The sequence below is a fragment of the Neomonachus schauinslandi genome, chromosome 9 (assembly GCF_002201575.2).
Source record: "Neomonachus schauinslandi chromosome 9, ASM220157v2, whole genome shotgun sequence".
NCBI classification, from domain to species: domain Eukaryota; kingdom Metazoa; phylum Chordata; class Mammalia; order Carnivora; family Phocidae; genus Neomonachus; species Neomonachus schauinslandi.
In genome coordinates this window covers 3,112,528-3,130,829 of record NC_058411.1, presented here as the reverse complement: position 1 = coordinate 3,130,829, position 18,302 = coordinate 3,112,528, and the positions used below count along the sequence as shown (strand labels likewise).

At 42.3% G+C, this 18,302-nt stretch overlaps 1 protein-coding gene and 1 long non-coding RNA gene across 7 annotated transcripts in view; one reads left to right on the top strand and one right to left on the bottom strand.

Moving 5' to 3' along the window:
* Window positions 1–5,680, bottom strand: part of LOC110571572 — a 29,490-nt gene extending 23,810 nt beyond the window's left edge. The window contains exon 1 of the long non-coding RNA XR_002479795.2: window positions 5,487–5,680. This is a non-coding gene — a long non-coding RNA (uncharacterized LOC110571572). The remainder of the gene's footprint in view (window positions 1–5,486) is intronic.
* Window positions 5,681–5,755: 75 nt separating this feature from the next.
* The window catches only part of WDR20 (WD repeat domain 20), a 62,048-nt gene continuing 49,501 nt past the window's right edge, over window positions 5,756–18,302 (top strand). For 4 of the 6 annotated variants that reach the window (XM_044918454.1, XM_044918452.1, XM_044918455.1 and 1 more), the window contains exon 1: window positions 5,756–6,082. In XM_044918454.1, the coding sequence (XP_044774389.1) occupies window positions 5,834–6,082 (249 nt within the window). In that variant the 5' untranslated portion in view covers window positions 5,756–5,833. Of the gene's footprint in view, window positions 6,119–18,302 lie in introns of all 6 variants that reach the window. The other 2 variants (XM_044918453.1, XM_044918451.1) reach the window with 1 other exon arrangement.

Here is an 18,302-nt window from a genome sequence, read left to right as displayed (position 1 = left end):
AGAATATTTTCATCACCCCAAAAAGAAACCCCATACCCATTAAGTCACTCCTCCCTCACCTTCCCTCCTCTAGGCAACCATTAACCCATTTTGTCTCAATAGATCTGCCTGCTCTTAACATTTCATATAAATGGAATCACGCGATGCACGTCTGCCTTCTTTCACTTGGCGTAGGTTTTCAAGGTTTATCCACGTTACAGCACACATCGGTATTTTATTCCTCCTTACGGCTGAATAATAACCAGTTGTGTGGATAGACCACATTTTGTTTATCCAGTCATCAGTTAATGGACATTTGGTTTGTTTCTATTTTTTGGCTATGATGACTAATGCTTCAATGAATACTCATGTGCAAGTTTTTGTGTGGATGTGTTTTCATTTCTCTTGGGTATATGCCTGAAGAGTGGAATTGCTGGGTCATATGGTAACTTCAAACTTTTGAGGAATGTCAGATTAATTTCCAAGGTGCCTACACTGTTTTTACATTCCTACCAGAAGTACAGGAGGGTTTGAATTTCTCCACATACTCACCACTTACTATTATGTGTCTTTTTGATCATAACCATCCTAGTGAGTGCAAAGTGGGATCTGACTGTGGTTTTTATTTGTAATTCTCTGATGACAGTGATGTTGAGCATCTTTTCCTGTGCTTATTGGCCATTTGTAGAACTTTGGGGACACGTCTATTCAGATCCTTCATCCATTTTAAAATTAGGTTATTTGCTTTTTGAATTGTAGGGGTTCTATGTATTCTACATACTTATCAGATATATACCTTATCAGATATGATTTGCAAGTATTTTCTCCCATTTTGTGGGTTGTTTTTTCTAGTTTTGAGTTAAACAAAAAACTTCGAATTAAAAAAAAAATACGTTTGCTTCACTTGAATTGCAATTCTTCCCCTTTTAGTAATGTGTAGTTTAAAAATGAGTGATTATTTTACTCCAAGAGGTTTCTCTTTGGAGACCTGAATTTAAATTTTATTTCTGCTAATACCTAGCTCTAAGGTAGTAACTTGGACAAGTCATTTCATGACTCTCTTAGTTTTCATGCTTATAAGAAGGGAATAATGGCACCTACTTTATAAGGTTATGCATGAAAATGAGAGCCTGTATAAGTACTGAACATAATGCCCACATAGTAGGCTCCCACAAAATGTGCTGATTGACAGACTTTAAAAGATCTTTAAAAAGCACTTAAAAAAAAAAAGAAGTTACATTTCTAGATATGTGTGAAATACTAAGCATTGTATTTTATAATGGTTATTAAAGAAAGAATAAGATACTTTGTACAAGATCAATTTGTATCTAAAAACATGTCATAGGGACACCTGGGTGGCTCAGTAGGTTAAGCGGCTGCCTTTGGCTCAGGTCATGATCTCAGGGTCCTGGGATCAAGTCCCGCATCGGGCTCCTTGCTCAGCGGGGAGCCTGCTTCTCCCTCTGCCTGCTGTTCCCCCTGCTTGTGCTCTCTCTCTCTGACAAATAAATAAATAAATAAAAACATGTCATAATTTAGTAATCCTGATTGTGTGTCAGTTCTACCATTCTGCAAATCTGAGACAGAAGGCAGGCGTGCTATATTAAGGACACTATGTTATGTGATGCTTTCCAAATTTGTTTTCAAGTCCCATAATGGTCTTATAAGGAAGTACCGAGTCAATAATGTAATAATAGAATACGCTCAACCAACAAGAAAAATTGGGGAGATTGGTCAGTAAAGGTTTTTAAATGTGGTTCCTAAAGACACCTGTGTATGCCTATTTTTTTTTTAAGATTTTATTTATTTGTCAAAGAGAGAGAGAGAAAGAAAGAGAGCGCACAAGCAGGGGAAGTGGCAGGCAGAGGGAGAAGCAGGCTCCCTGCTGAGCAAGGAGCCCATTACAGGACTTGCTCCTAGGACCCTGGGATCAAGACCTGAGCCAAAAGCAGACACTTACTGACTAAGCTACCCAGGTGTCCCTGTGTATACCTATTTCTTTCTATTTTTTAATTTTATTTATTTTTTAAGGTGGGGGAAGGGCAGGAGAGAAAGAGAGAATCTTAAGCAGGCTCCAAGCCCACTGCAGAACCAGACAGGGCTCAACTTCACAACCCTGAGATCATGACCTGAGCCAAAATCAAGAGTCAGACACTTAAACGACTGAGCCACCCAGGGGCCCCACCTGTTTCTTTTAATAAAGTCACTGTGGGAGCATGCCTGCATGCACATGTGCATCTTCTCTCTCTCTCTCTCAAATAAATAAACCAATCTTTTTTTTTCTAAAGATTTTATTTGAGAAAGAGAGAGAGGGAACACAAACAGGGAGTGGGGGGCACAGGGGAGAAGGAGACTCCCCTGCTCAGCAGGGAGCCTGACTCAGGGCTGGATCCCAGAACTCCGAGATCATGACCTAAGCTGAAGTCAGACGCTCAACAGACTGAGCCACCCAGGTGCCCTGGTCTTGCTATTTTTTCAACATGCTAGGTACACTCCTGCTTTGGGAGTTCTGCATGGCTTTCCTCAGATCTTCCCATGGCCTGCTCCCTCACCTTTTTCAAGTCTTTGCTGAAATGTCACTCTCGATGAGCCTTATCTTGACCACCTTATCATAAACTGCAAACTACCCATAGCACTCCCAATCCCCCTTACTCACTCTACTACTTTTTCCTAGCACAATCACTAGACAATTTACTAACTTGTGTTTATTGTTTATCTGGTCTTCTCCTTGCAAGAATATAAACTCTGAGTGAGGGATTTTTGTTTACTGATGCCTCCCAAAGGCTAGGACAGAGTGGCACACGTGGGCATCAAATAAATATTTGAGGATACAAACAAATTTAACAAGGTCCCTCGTATCCTAGAATGTGCTCACAATCTGGTTGAAAGTCAGCATATATACACTAAAAGATCAATATAAGATAATTAGCATGTGCTGACAAGTACCAAAAGAAGATACTGTTTTAGGATATTACACATGACAAATGAAAGCTCAGAGAAGTGCCAGAGAAGCTTAGAGAGCTAATTTTAAAAAAATTTTTTGTGCGTGTGGGGGTGCCTGGATGGCTCAGCTGGTTGGGTGTCTGACTCTTGAAAATCTGATGAAAGCTACACACTCCAGTGATACAATGAACATGTACACAGAAGTTTAATACTACTAGGAGTTCAAACACTCCCTGGAGCCAGCCATGAATGCTGAATAGAGAATCCTTGGTTTCAAGTATGGTTTTTAGGCTTGGAAAGGCTTGATGAAGATGAGACTTAGCTAGTTCTTAAAGAACAGAGTATGAAGAGGAAAGGAAATGAAGGGCTTTCTAAGAAGATAAGGGTGCCGGCAGAACAGTTTGACTGTAATGGGGGATTTACGTAGTAAGTAAGAATAGGCTGTGAATTGCTTGGTGTGACTTAAACAGTATGGTTATTGCAAGTCTTTGGATAAGAGAATGTAATGTCTAAGGCATTGTTGTTGTTTTTAAGATTTTATTTATTTATTTGACAGAGTGACAGAGAGAAAGAGAGCCAGCGAAAGCACAAGCAGGGGGAGCAGCCGGCAGAGGGAGAGGGGGAAGCAGGCTCCCCAAGACAGGGCTGGATCCCAGGACCCTGGGATCATGACCTGAGCTGAAGGAAGATGCTTAACCGACTGAGCCACCCAGGCGCCCCTCTAAGGCATTGTTTTAAGAAAATAAAATTTGGTAGTTGTTTACAGGAGGAAAGTTGAGAGAAAAACTAAAATCAAGGAAATCATCCACAAAGCCGCCATTATATAATGATTCAAGTCCGAGAAAATGGAAAAGAAAAGGGAACTACGCAGGTTTGGAGATGGATGGCTGTGGGACGGCAGTCCACTCAGAAATGCCTGGTGTGACAGTGACAATTAGAAATGAACTGCATTTAGGTCAGTCCCTGTTATATAAATTTGGGGTATTATTTATTGAATCCTTGAGTGTGTGGGGGGGGGGGAACTACAAGAGAAAAACATACTAAGAATAGAGATTATTCAAAGGCTCTGAATGGGATAAAGGGGACAGCCTATTATTATTGTGATAATAAAATATGTTGAATTTATATAGAATAAAACCTTAATAGAAAGCCTGAGGCATACAGGTATTATTGTTAATTGAGGTTAATTGTGGTTAATTGAAGTCTAATAAAATTTTTTGTCTTCATTTTTGCTTGCCGAGCTTTTTTTTTTCCTTTTCTCCAGAAAGTATTATACTTTATTCCCCCTTGATAACCAGGGAACACAGCTGGATTATTTTTAGAGGATTCAGGATGTCACTATCCCTCAAGGTGATCATTATAAATACATATTTTCATTGTAAAATAACACAGAGAAAATTGGGATACCCGTGGCGACCACAGTACACATCCTGGCATTTTAAAAGACTTTGATATCTATTTGACTTTTAGAGAAAGGAGATAACATCAAAACAATTACAACCAAAAAATTCAGCTATTTAGGTGTCTAATAAGTAGGATCTTGCTCTGTTTTTTGTTTTTGTTGCCACCATGAACAAAGTATACAAGCTGTTGGTGTCAGATGCATTATTATTACATCATTGGCAGTACCTACTTGCTTTGTAATAATAAGATGTTTGTGATTCAGCCTCCTCTACTGTAGAACTTAGCTCCATCTACTAATTTTGCGACCCTCCAGCTATGATTTGAATTTAAGGAAATAGTTAATTCTTGGTGTAACAAATGTTGGCTCCCCCCCTCCCCCCGGAATTCTCCCAGAAAGTTTCTGTCGCTTTAGAAACGTTCTTATTCTAGTCAAAAACCCAGGTATAAAATAGTGCCTGTCCTTCCATATCTAGATCTAGCAGTGTACGCACACAACTCTGCCTAGTAATCTCGCAGATCCTACTCAGCCTTTTTCTTTTTAATCAATGGCCTCTACTCGTCAAGCTATTGAGCAAGACCAGTGACTCCTGCTTCGATTGGGTCTCTGGTTCCGAAAGCCACTGCCTGACCCGACGCTTCCCCTTTTCTCTAAACACTTGGTGAAGACAAACTTAAGAAACAGAAGTGCCAACACAACCTACTTTACTCCACATTAGCCAATGTTCTCCACCGACAGGCATCCAGAGCGCCGACTTCCAAAGACACGCGCTGTGTGTCCACACGTACAGCGTGCTCTCCCCCCGCCCCGCCTAAAGAAACGCCGCGAAGCGGGAAACTGAGGCCCCTCGGTACCTTCTCGGAAACCGGCTCCGGGAGGCGCTGAGGGGCTCCCCGACGGTCGCGCAGGTGGCCCAGGGCGGGCCTGGGGGAGGGGCTCCCCCCAGCCTCGGGGCGCCCCCGCATCCTCCCGAAGGCAGAACGCCGGAGCTCCGGTGCTCGGCTCTCGGCACCCCACGTGCAGGCCCTGCACGGGGGGGCTGCCCTCTCCCTCCGCTCCTCGGGGTCCCGGGGCCCCTCAGGGCGGGGCCGAGGCACTTGAGGAGGCCGCTCGAGTTCACCTCTGCGCTCCCGACCACAGACCTGCCGTGGCTTCGGCTTACCGGCTCGGCCCCGGGGGTGGCGGGGAGGCGGAGGCGGCACAGCTAGCCCGACCCCCGGCCGGTGCCTCCCCCACCTGTACGGCCACGGGGCGGCCCCGGGGCCGCGCCAGGGGGAGGGGCATGCGGACGCCCAGCCGCGCGGAGAGCGCCAGGTGAGCACGCCTGCGCAGTCGGGCCGTAAACAAGCCCGCCCCTGCCCCTCGGCCGGCCTCCGCGGGGACGACTCGCGAGTGGGAGGGGCCAGGAGGAAGAGGCGGGGGAGGGGGGAGAGAACAAGAGCCCGGGACGGCGCCTGCGCGGTGGGCGTGATCCGGGCACTTAGGGCAGGATGAACGCTGCTTTCCAAGATGGCGACGGAGGGAGGAGGGAAGGAGATGAACGAGATTAAGACCCAATTCACCACTCGGGAAGGTCTGTACAAGCTGCTGCCGCACTCGGAGTACAGCCGGCCCAACCGGGTGCCCTTCAACTCGCAGGGATCCAACCCCGTCCGCGTCTCCTTCGTAAACCTCAACGACCAGTCTGGCAACGGCGACCGCCTCTGCTTCAATGTGGGCCGGGAGCTCTACTTTTATATCTACAAGGGGGTCCGCAAGGTACCGACCCGGGCGTCACTGGGGCCCGCCAGCGGCGTGGGCAGAGGCCGGGAGCAGGGCGGTGACAGTGGGGGCCAGGGTGACCGATAGGAGTGGCGGTCGCTCTTACTTTTGAGTGGGCCGGTAACTCCACTGGGGTGCTCCTGAGGAAGGGGGATTCACGAGTAAGGAGGGTGGTGTTTCGAAGGGGTGGAGGCTGTGGAAAGGGACCGTGGGGTGCGGGGTTCCGTCGGGGAGGCCCCAGAACGGGCCGGCTGCCTTCTCTCTGGCAGGGTCCGTCAGGCTCTGATACGGCCAGGGAGCGGGCCTGCGAGTCCCCGGAAGAGGTGGGGTGGCCGTCTTGTCTGCTTAGACTGCCTCGCCTCCCGGGAGAGTTGGGAGTCTCGCTCCGGGTTAGAGAACAGGGGCGCGGGCGGCTTGGGAAGGTCTGTAAGGCGGAATCCGGGCTGGAGGCGGAGGACTTGAGACTAGGTCAGAAAGGACCTGCTCGGAACCAAGGGCTACTCCACTGCACTGACACTTCCTAGGAGCCTCTCTTTCTGGTGTTAACACTTTCCCCAGAAACATCAGGAGGAAGGCTGTCACTTTCTCCGCCAGGGAACCTTCTCCTGAGAGATTGTTAAAGAGGGTCATCTTGGCCCTTATAGTATGGGAAAGAGTACTACAGTTGGGAGGTCGAAATGATGTTTTCAGTGAACTAAGCTGGCTGGTTCATAGGGGTTCTGTGTGAGCGTGCCCAGATCATTCTTGTCCAACAAGTCAGACTATGTCCCAAACAGGGAGGCATAAGCCTTAAAAGCTACTTTACAAGAATCATTTTTTTTGTTGGCGGGCGACTTAACATTAATTCTGTGAAGCATATAATCATCCTTTAAAAATATCTCTTCAAAAGAAGCAACTTATTAGAGCTTTTCCTTCATTGGCTATGTAACTGTGTTCTCATTGAGAACTGCTTATTTTTGAGAAATGTGGTCTTTGACTTGACTTTTGGAAGAGTGAGGAAATTGATGCGTCCCACAGCACCTAGGCATGGAAAAAGGTGGTAACGTTAATTTATAAATGTTTGGTTAGTGTGAAAGCAAATTGTACATACTGAAGAGTGAACATTCTCTAGGATGTAATATATCCAGAAGCAGTAAGTTTTTCGTTGGTTTCAAGAACTAGGGACATGACAGTAGTATCCAGAAGTAGCAAGCTGTCTCATTTGTTCAAGGTGCATCTTTTTGGTTACTGTTTGTGATAAGCGCTCTATTGTGTTTGAGGTATGCTGTTGTTACTGAAAGTAAATCACTTAATTTCGTTTTTTCTTTTTTGTAATTGGGAAAGTGTGAGGTAGTTAGTAGTCTAGGAACTGAAGTTTTAGTCCTGCTCCCAACTTTTTTGCTGACTTGTTGGGTGACCTTGGATGAGTTCTTTAACTCCTGTTTGCTTCTCTTTAAAAAGAGAGCATTGCAGTACTCAAGTTGTAATTTATAATATACTAACTCTGATGAACTTTAAAGCTTGAAACACTCGGTAGGTGTAAAATATGGTTAAAATAAGCATTAAGAGTGTCAAACAGGAAGCTGCTATCTTGCCACTGTTCCTAGGACTGAAAGGATCAACTTTTTCTCTGGAAATAAGTTTAGAATTTTAAGTTACTAAAATTTATATAAAGTTTTAAACGTGCCTAACAGCTGAATTTATCAGCAATTACTAGTGCCAACGTTACCCTTGCGGCCTTGGTTTGCATCATCAAAACAGGTCTCTTGCCTGGAAGTATCATAGTTGTGTTCTCTTAGTTGGGATGCTATTTGATGAAGGTGAAAAGTAGGAGAGCTTTTCAAGACCACACTCCAAAATTATTTTAAACAAGAAAAATCTTAAACATGTAGATTTGTCTTTGGCTACATAATTTATTTGAGCACTGTAACTTCTTTTGTAAAATTTCATTTGCATGCGGCAACATCTTACAGCATTGTATGGTGGACATTTTAGTTCTCTTCTAGCCATTGTAATTTTTTTTAAAAATTGTTTTCCATGAATGAGTTTGCATGTATTTATTGTTATTTCTGAGTATAAGTGATTGTTTTTGAGACTGTCTTTTCTGATTTTAAAATGGAGCAGATAATTTTCCTTACTCAGAAAACCAAAATTTACTTTTTGGGATTAGGAGTTATAACTGTTCTTGACAGTTGGTCATTTTGACTGTTGTTACTCATTTTTTTCATTGGGGCATACAAAGTTTTACAACAGTCATTTGGATCATTCAGAAGGTCTAATTTGGATGCATACATTCGACTTAAATCTGCCTGTAAAATAAGTAGAAAATAGGTCTTTGAGAAACTTAAATCATGAACTATGTGCTGCCATTCCTGAGAGGAAGTATGGAGTCATGGGGGAATGGAGTGGTTGAGGAGGTAGTCTCAAATGTGAGGCAGGGAGTGGCCCTTTAAAAAGATGTGCAGGTCAGTGTCTAGAGCTAGAGGGGACCTTTGAGTTTTGCAGTCTCACCCTCGTGGAGAAAACCAAGGCTAGAGAAGGAGTGCAAACCTGTGTTACAGTTTTTTTTTTTTTTTCTTCTCATGGTCAGGAAAATGAAGCAAGCTGAATCTAAAGAACTGTCATAGTGAGAAGGGACCGATCAAGCTTTTTGATCGCACGGATGCCATATCCTCCAACCATTTCAAGATCTGCCCCAGCATTTTGCCATATATTTTCTCATCGAATCTTGATAGCAATCCTGTGAGGTACAAGAAAGCATCTTCTTTTCACAGTTGAAGTTCGGAATGGAGTTTCTTGTGTAAGGAAATGTAGTTTTATGAATTTATTTTGCTTAACTGAAGATAATATGAGCATTGATTTAACACTGACACTAATCATTTCAGCCAAGATTTTAGTGACTACAATGGTGATAATTATACCAGGTGGGGTATCTACAGTAGAGTATGACCCTATCCTTCTCTCCAAAGAAATATCAATTCCTAGCCTTTAAGCCTTTTTTTTTTTTTTTGAAGGTTTTATTTGTTTGAGAGAGAAAGAGCAAGAGAGCACAAGCAGGGGGGTGCGGCAGAGGGAGAGGGAGAAGCAGATTCCCCACTGAGCAGGGAGCCAGACGTGGGGCTCCGTGCCAGGACCCCAGGATCATGGCCTGAGCCAAAGGCAAACGCTTAACCGACTGAGCCACCCAGGCACCCCTAGCCTTTAAACCTTTTTATAGAATACTTGGCATTCCTTTTCTTATTTTTTTATTTTACTTTATTTTATTTTTTTTAAGATTTAAGATTTAAGATTCCCACAGGCTGGTTTTAGATTGACACACACAGAGAGAGGGAGAGAGAGAGAGACAGTGAGAGAGGGAACACAAGCAGGGGGAGTGGGAAAGGGAGAAGCAGGCTTCCCGCTGAGCAGGGAGCCCGATGCGGAGCTTGATCCCAGGACCCTGGGATCATGACCTGAGCTGAAGGCAGATGCTTAACCACTGAGCCACCCAGGCACCCCGGCTTTCCTTTTTTTTAAAAAAGAGGTTGTTTTAGGATAAAGATGCCAAAGGTAGCTGGGTTTATTGGACCAACCCTTTCATTTTATGAGATCTGTTTTTACATAAATGTGAATTGCCACCGTTCAGATCCCAGCTTAAACATCACTTCTGTAGTATATCCTGCTTTGAATTCCCAGGCTATATCAGTTTTCCTTACTACATGTTCTCATAGCGTCCTGAACTTTGCCTTTCTAGCACTTTTCTCAATCTGTAATTCTCTGGGTGATAATCTGTCTTTTTTATGAACAAAGCTCCTTTAGAAGAGAGACCATGTGTTTTCTGCTTTCACTATTTTCCTAGTGCCCAGCACAGTGTCCAGCATAAGGTAGGCCCTTAGTACTTATTTGTTGAGTGAATGACTGGATAAAGTATCAGTGTCCATCTATGCCATACTTTTAATTAATTAATTAATTAATTAAAGTAGGCTCCACGCTGGCATGGAGCCCAACACAGGACTTGAACTCACGACCCTGAGATCAAGACCTGAGCTGAGATCAAGAGTGGATGCTTAACTGACTGAGCTACTCAGGCGCCTCATATGTCATACTTGTAAAAAGATCTTACGAGCTAAAGAACCTATTTAATTTTGGGCTTCCAAGTAATGGGTATTTTTAGTGGCTCACATCTTTGTAAAGACATTTTAAAATTATTGTTAGTAGGTAACAAATTTAGCTTTCTTACAACTGGGAAATTGTATAGCAAGAGACCATGAACTAATAGAAAGTAACCAAGTGACACATTACTTTTGATCTGTTTCTATCAAACCATGTTACCTACCAAATCTATGTACTAACAGATAACTTTTAAAAACTATACTTAGAACTACTTAACATTAAAGAGACATTTTTCTCCCTCCCATCTTAAGATTCTGGGACACAAATGTGTTGCCCAGAGATGTTATTGAAGCAATTCCTACCACAGAGGGGAGAGGAGTAGAATTAGATGGCTTCCAAGGCCTTTTCACAGCTCTTAAGGTTGTAGGAGTCTGTGCTCAATAGTTTTTTATGAAAATAAATCCATCTTTCTACTGGGAAGACATCTTCATGTCTTGGATTCATTGCCTACTCATTGAATGGGAATTGAGGAGTGGGGTGTATTGTGAAAGCAAGTGGAACATGTGATTCTAGGTCTTTATGCTAGAAAAGGCTTTGTACTCATTGTGTTGACATGAAGCTGGGGCCAGAAGAAGAGTCCTATAATAACAGCTCAAATATTTTCAGAGCCAGAATTAACCAGGAGTGCAATGGGTTGACTTGGGAGAGAATGAGCATTCTGTGTGGGAGATAATCTGCCTCTCTCAAAGACTGCAGGACCACCTGTCAGTGACTGAGGAATTCATGCTTTGTGTGGGAGGGTGACCTAGAAGCCTTTCAAAGGTTTTTCCCACAGGCTGGTTTTAGATTCTGGCCTGCTCCAGAGAAGGTCACGTTCACACCCTTCACTACATTTGTAATTCTCACATCTCTCTGCTACCCATTTCTAGTTTAGAAAGAGGCATGGAAGGGGGCGCCTGGGTGGCTCAGTCGTTAAGCGTCTGCGTTCGGCTCAGGTCATGATCCCAGGGTCCTGGGATCGAGCCCTGCATCGGGCTCCCTGCTTGGCGGGAAGCCTGCTTCTCCCTCTCCCACTCTCTCTGCTTGTGTTCTCTCTCTGTCAAATAAATAAATAAAATCTTAAAAAAAAAAAAAAGAAAGAAAGAGACATGGAAGATTAGAACTTTTTATATCAAATTTACCTTGAGAAATTTTATACTTAATTTAGTAGGGCATACATGGAGTTGAATGGAAACCTGTAGTTTTTTTTCCATTAAGGGCTACTTAATGTCTTTTGAAATATTGATAATTGCTTAGTTATTTGACTATCACATTTTATATACTAAGGGGAAAGCATTTTCATTTATCACTTAGAGCAGGCCAGAGAAACTTTCGTATGATACCTTGGTTCTCTTGACCTGGAAGAGGAGGACTGATGAGATTTTGAAGGACAGAGTGGGTGGATATGAGCAATGGTAAGAAGCTCTCGGAATATGTCCGTGAAATCCATGAGATAGTCAGGAATGTCATTGTTTTAGCAAATATTTGCAGGGCATGCTTATGAGATAGGAGGTACTGTTCTAGATGCTGGGTAGAGACAAAGTCTCTGCCCTCAAGAAACTTGTCACCTATGTTTATTATCGTTGAGTTAGCTTAGTGACTTCATTTATTTAAGTACTTATTGTGCTTTGGTAGAAAACTTGAGCAAGAATCAAAACATTGTGGATTTTATCACTGACTAGTTTGGCTATCTGCCTAAAGAACCTTGTTTTAAAAATAAATGTGAAGATTTTTGTAGTCTGATGTTTCATGTCTTAGAGAACAATTTTATTTATATTTCAGTGAGGTTAGTTTGTGCAGAAATATGAAATGTCCTGTTTGGTTATTTAGGAGTAAACAGAAACAACTTTAAAACAAAACAGAAATAACTTTAATTGGTAGACATTCTTCATCTTCATTTTCAGGACATTTTAAATTATCTGGGAATATCAGTGATAAGTTACCTTATTCTCTGAACATTTGGCATCTATTATTTATAAGAGTACAAGGTATGTCTTGTTTTAAAAAAAATAATCTGGGGCGCCTGGGTGGCTCAGTTGGTTAAGCGTCTGCCTTCGGCTCAGGTCCTGATCTCAGGGTCCCGGGATCGAGCCCCAAGTCAGGCTCCTTGGTCAATGGGGCGTCTACTTCTCCTTCTGCCCCACCCCCAGCTTGTGCTCGCTTGCACTCTCTCTCTCTCAAGAAAATAAAATGTAAAAAAATAATCCTCATTCATTAAGTGTTTATTGCAGAGCTATTATTTACAAGGTACTGCTGTCGTGGATGATGTGAGGGTGAGGTAAGATACTTCTGCCTGTAAGGGGCTTGTATTTTTGTACTGATAATTGTAATATAAAGTAAAGGCATGTGCTGTGCACATGGTGTAAGCAATGCAAGTATCGAGTGGAGTTAAGGAGTAAAGGTGAAGTGGAGAAGTATTTCTCTGCCTAGAAGGAGAAGAATATTGGGTTGGATTTCACACAGATGATTTGCCCTGAAATGTTGTGTACAGATCACATTTTTTTAAATTTTAAAACTTATATCTTTATATTTCTAATTTCAGAAATGCTTTATCTTTGTTTCTGATTGAGGTTGAGTTGGCAATTGCTCTTACCTTGTAGCATTTTTCTCAACTTCACAACTTCTCTGCCAGTTGGCAAATTGTAAATTGAGTCATGTTTTGCATTCTCAATTCTATTTTGTAATATGGATTTTCTTTTAAGTAGGGTGTATTGTACTAAAAACATGCCAAATCAATCTTTGCTAAACTTTTATCTTATTTTGTAGCAGTAGAAAAATGTAGACTTTATAAAAAAGAAGCAAGACTCGGGGCGCCTGGGTGGCTTAGTCATTAAGCGTCTGCCTTCGGCTCAGGTCATGATCCCGGGGTCCTGGGATCGAGCCCCGCGTCGGGCTCCCTGCTCCACGGGAGGCCTGCTTCTCCCTCTGCCGCTCCCCCTGCTTGTGTTCCCTCTCTTGCTGTGTCTCTCTCTGTCAAATAAATAAATAAAATCTTAAAAAAAAAAAAAAAAGAACAAGCAAGACTGACTGATGAGGAAGGAATTTATAAGGTTTTTATGTTTTAAAAGCAAGAATGGGAATACTTGAGCATATTCTCAAGTAACCACATTGTGGATGATCTCTGTGGCCTGGGTCCGTCTTCCCTTGCTTGGCTATGCCTGCCTCACTGCTGTACTGCACCTTTTCCTCCTGGCACAGCAGAGCTGGTACATGAGCTCATCTCTTCACTTACTTTGATCTTCATCTCAGAGACTCTGTCTTGTCTTAATGTCTCATTTAGTAAATACTTGAGTGGTTTTGTGTAAAAAGCAGTAGACTAGACTATGGGAAATCAAAGAATTATGAGACATGATCCCTGACCTTGAGAGGATTATCATCCAACAAAGGAAAATAAGTTATTCACACACTTACTCATTCTATCAAGATTTATGGAGTGGTTGGTTTGTGTTGTTGAGACAGAATCTCTGCCATCAAGGAGTTCACAGTCCAGTGGAACAATAAATGACATACTCATTCAGCTAACATTCATGGGATGTGTAGACCCAAAGACAAGTAAGACATAGTCCCTGGCCTAAAGTGCCTATAATTTAATGGTGAGATGGACAAGTAAGTAGTGGTAGATGTGCAGATGGTATCTCTTATTTTAGACAACATTCACTTATTAGTGCTTCTTAATCTGAATAGGGTTTAGGGGATGTATTAGCCTAGTTGGGGAAAAACTCTTAACTGAATTTCAACGTGTCCTTCCAATTATGGATCTAGGCAACAAATCACAGTAGTAACAGACTTGTGACTATCACCAGTGAAAACCACAGGTGTTTGCATATCACATTATGGTTGTTGCAGATTTATCAGATGTCACACTCATCACTACTTTGAAATTACAGTAGTTAGTGGATCTGCACTACAGCTCGTTATTCAGTGGGAAATGAAACTTTTAAAGATCCTAAATTTGTTTAATAACTATTTTAATAATTGATCTCCTTTGTAATCTTTTGTATTTAAAAACATCATTGTGAGAAGGAAGCCATGGCACAGGAAGTTTAAGCACCCTGATTTTGATAAGTCTTGGCTTACCTTTCCTCCTATGTTGTGTGTGATTGAATATAAGAGTGATAGGTCTCTCCTGTCCTGTTAGGTGACACTTTTAGCTCCATGAAGAAGACCTCTTGTGGCTGCTTTTTACTCAGCAGCTGATTATCTAGAATTCTAAGTTGGATATGTCTTGTGTTGCTTTTCTTTTTCTTCTGGATCATTCCTTTGCTATTGCTGCCCTAACTAGAGGGAGGAATACAAGAAGTACTTACAAGATTGACTCTTGTAAGAGTGTTTCACTCGTTCAGATCATAGATGATTATAATACAATGTTACAGTGTGATGTTTGTCTCAGTTGCAGTGGGAACTTAGAGAGGTTTTAACAAGGTGACATTTGAACTGAATTCTGATGGGTGGTTGGGCTGAAGGGGGAAGGGATTCTAAACCAAGACAACTAGAGGCCCAAGGCCTGAAGGTGTGGCATGGTTCCTTTGAGAGTCACTGTGAGGGTTGAAGCTTTAGCAAGGCTTGATTAGAGGGCAAGATTATCTTCTTTCACAGTGAGCCTTTAAATGTTGGCTGTAGGGGCTCCTGGGTGGCTCAGTCAGTTAGGCGTCTGCCTTTGGCTTAGGTCGTGATCCCAGGGTCCTGGGATGGAGCCCTGTGTCAGGCTCCCTGCTCGGTGGGGAGTCTGCTTCTCCCTCTCCTTCTGCCCCTCCCCCTGCTTGTGCTCGCTCTCTCAAATAAATAAATAAAATCTTAAAAAAAAAGAAGTTGGCTATGTCCTAGCTTCCAGGACTCTTAGTGTGGTTTTTAAAATGGTTTTTTAATGTATTTTCTTTCTTCTGGTACTACTTCTGAGGTAATGTATTACGTTAGTATATTGTCATCCTGCAGGACTCCTCCTAGCATATTGTCCTTTTCAGGTCATCAGATTGTATCAGCACCATCCCTGTTGGACCCTCATCGCTTCCCTTCATTTCTCAATGATTTGGCTCCTGCTACATTGCCACTCTGTCCAGGATACTCCTGTTTTAAATGCTGTGATTAGTCCTTATAACCCCTTTGCACTCACTCTCAGTCCTAACCCTGGCTCAGTCAACTCCTACAGCAAAAGGGGAGAAAAAGCCCTTTGGGGCTCTCACCCACTTGGTACCCGTCCTTTGCCTCTGGCAGCTACTGCCCCAATTTCTCAGCTGCTTCTTAGAGCAAAGCTCCTCCAAGTTGTCTGGACCCTCAGAGTGTGGCGCACAGACCAGTGTCATCAGTCTCCCCTGGGAACTTGTGGGAAGTACAGAATTAGGCCTCATTCCAGGCTTTGTGAATCAAAATCTGCTTTCTAAAATTCATTTTTTTAAAGGTTTTATTTATTTGACAGAGCACAGCAGAGGGAGAGAGAGGGAGAAGCAGGCTTCCCGCCGAGCAAGGAGCCCGATGCGGGACCCGATCCCAGGACCCCCGGGTCATGACCCGGGCCGAAGGCAGCCGCTCAACCGACTGAGCCACTCAGGCGCCCCCAAAATCTGCTTTCTGTGAGGGTCTCCAGGTAGTTCGGGTGCTCACTGAAGTTGGAGAGGCATTGGTCCTTCCTGGCTTTCTTTAGTTCTTTCACTGCTTCTTCAGACTTATTCCAGCAAAATTATTGTACCTTCCTGCCATCTATTTTAAGCGTGTAATTCAGTGACTTTTAGCAAACTTACCAAGTTGCACAACTGTTACCATAATCCAGTTTTAGATCATGAGGGATTGTTTTTTGTTTTTTTTTTAAAGATTTTTTTTTTTTTTTTTTGTGACAGAGAGAGACAGCGAGAGCAGGAACACAAGCAGGGGGAGTGGGAGAGGGAGAATCAGGCTTCCTGCGGAGCAGGGAGCCCGACTCAGGGCTGCATCCCAGGACCCTGAGATCATGACCTGAGCCGAAGGCAGACGCTTAACGACTGAGCCACCCAGGCGCCTCATGAGGGATTGTTTTTAAATTTAATTTTGTGTAAGTCTCATTTATGCTAGATGAATAATTCTAGAGATCCGCTGTACACCATAGTGACTGTAGTTAACAAAATGGTCCTGTGCACTTCATAATGTTAAGAGGATAGATCTCATGTTAAGTGTTCTCACCACAAAAACAGAAACAAAAATGAAGAGATATAAGGAGACTTTGGGAGGTGTTGGGGGTGTGTCTGTTACCTTGGTTATGGTGATGGTATCACAGGTGTTTGCATACATCCAAACTCATCAAATGTATACATTTAATATGTGCAATTCCTTGTAGATCAGTTATTCCTCAGTAAATCATTTAGGAAATACATTTAATGTTGTGTTTTGATTATATAAAATATGTGGTTCCAATATCAGAATCATAAACCAAGGTTCTGTTCAGAGAGGTTTAGCTTCCATTTCTGTCCTCCCTGCAAAGTTCCCTTCCTCTCCTTATAATCATTTTATTTGTTTTTGACTCATCCTCTGTTGCTGTAAGAATAAGATGACATTTGAGCAGAGAAGTTGAGTGAGCATACTGTGTATGATATTTTGTACCTTGGTTTTTTCTGTTTAATGATACATATTGGAGATTGCCATATTAGTAAATAGAGAGCTTCTTCACTTTTTCTTATAATTGCTTTATACTCCATGCTGTGGATATATATCACATTTATTTAAATAGATGATTCTTGATTGTTGATCTCTTTTTATTACAAATAATGCTGCAGTAAATAACTTCGCATGTATATTATTTTGCATGGAGGCAGGTATATTTACAGGATGTATTTCCAGAAGAGGTTACTGCTGGGTCAAATATGTGTGTGTGTGTGTATATATATATATATATATATTTTTTTTTAAATATTTTATTTATTTATTTGAGAGTGAGAGAGTGCGCTCACACTCGCAAGCAGGGGGGGGCGGCAGACAGAGGGAAAAGCAGGCTCCCCGCTGAGCAAGGAGCCCAATACAGGACTTGATTCCAGGACCCTGGGATCATGACCTGAGCCGAAGGCAGACGCTTAACCGACTGAGCCACCCAGGCGTCCCTGCATATATATTTTTAATAGATATCATCAAATCGCCCTCCATGGGGAGGGGTTGTACTATTCTGTACTCACACATGAGAGTACCTGTTTCACCACAGCTTCGCTAATAGGGCATGTTGTCTAACTTGCATTTGATCTGGTAGGTGAGAAATTTTATTTATTTAGTGTTATTTTTGTTTGTTTTTCCCTTGTGATGAGAATGGTTGAGCATCTTTCTATATATAAGAATGGAATGTATTTCCATTTTTCTATGAACTGTTTCATATCCCTTGCCCATTTTTTGTGTTGGATTGTTAGATATCTTTGATTTTTTTAAAAAGGAGCTCTCTGGATATTGGAGAGATTAGCTCTTTGTGATACGAATAAGAGATTTTTTTTCTTTCATTTTTCATCTGTCTTGTAACTTTGCGTAGGGGGGTGTGTGTGTGTGTGTGTGTGTATTTCTTTTTGCCTTGGATAATTTTCATATTTTTTGTAGTTAATTTATAAATTTGTAAATTTTTATGGATAAATTAGAGCCTTGATTTTATTATTTAGGTGTTAACTAGTTGTCATTCTCCAAGATTTAAAGAAGAGGGAAAAGATTTATATTTAAATATTTGAGAGTTAGGCTTAACAAAGACTTTTCTAGAAGCAAGAGGTGAACATTGAAGTGTGCTGTCAAAGGAGCTGGTGGATGGTGATTCATTAGTAGATTTTACGATTTAGTATACTTCCAAATATATTATAATGTGTTAAGGATGTTTCGGTTTGTAAGTAACAGGAAACCCAACTCAAACTAGTTAAAACTTTAAAGGGGATGCATTGGCTTATGTCGTTGAATATTCCAGAGGTAAGGTGGGCTTCAGGCATGGTTTGATTGGGGTGCCAGCTCAGTGCTCAGTTTTGCTGAGATTTGCTTGGTCCTGCTTTCCACTGAATGTCAGCCTGGCCTAAGTGGCAAAATGGTGGAGGAGGTCTAGGTTTCACATTTCTGTAACACATGGTCCAGAGTAAGAGCCAGTATCCAGGGTGAGAGTAAAGAGCACTTCTAGACATTTTCTCAG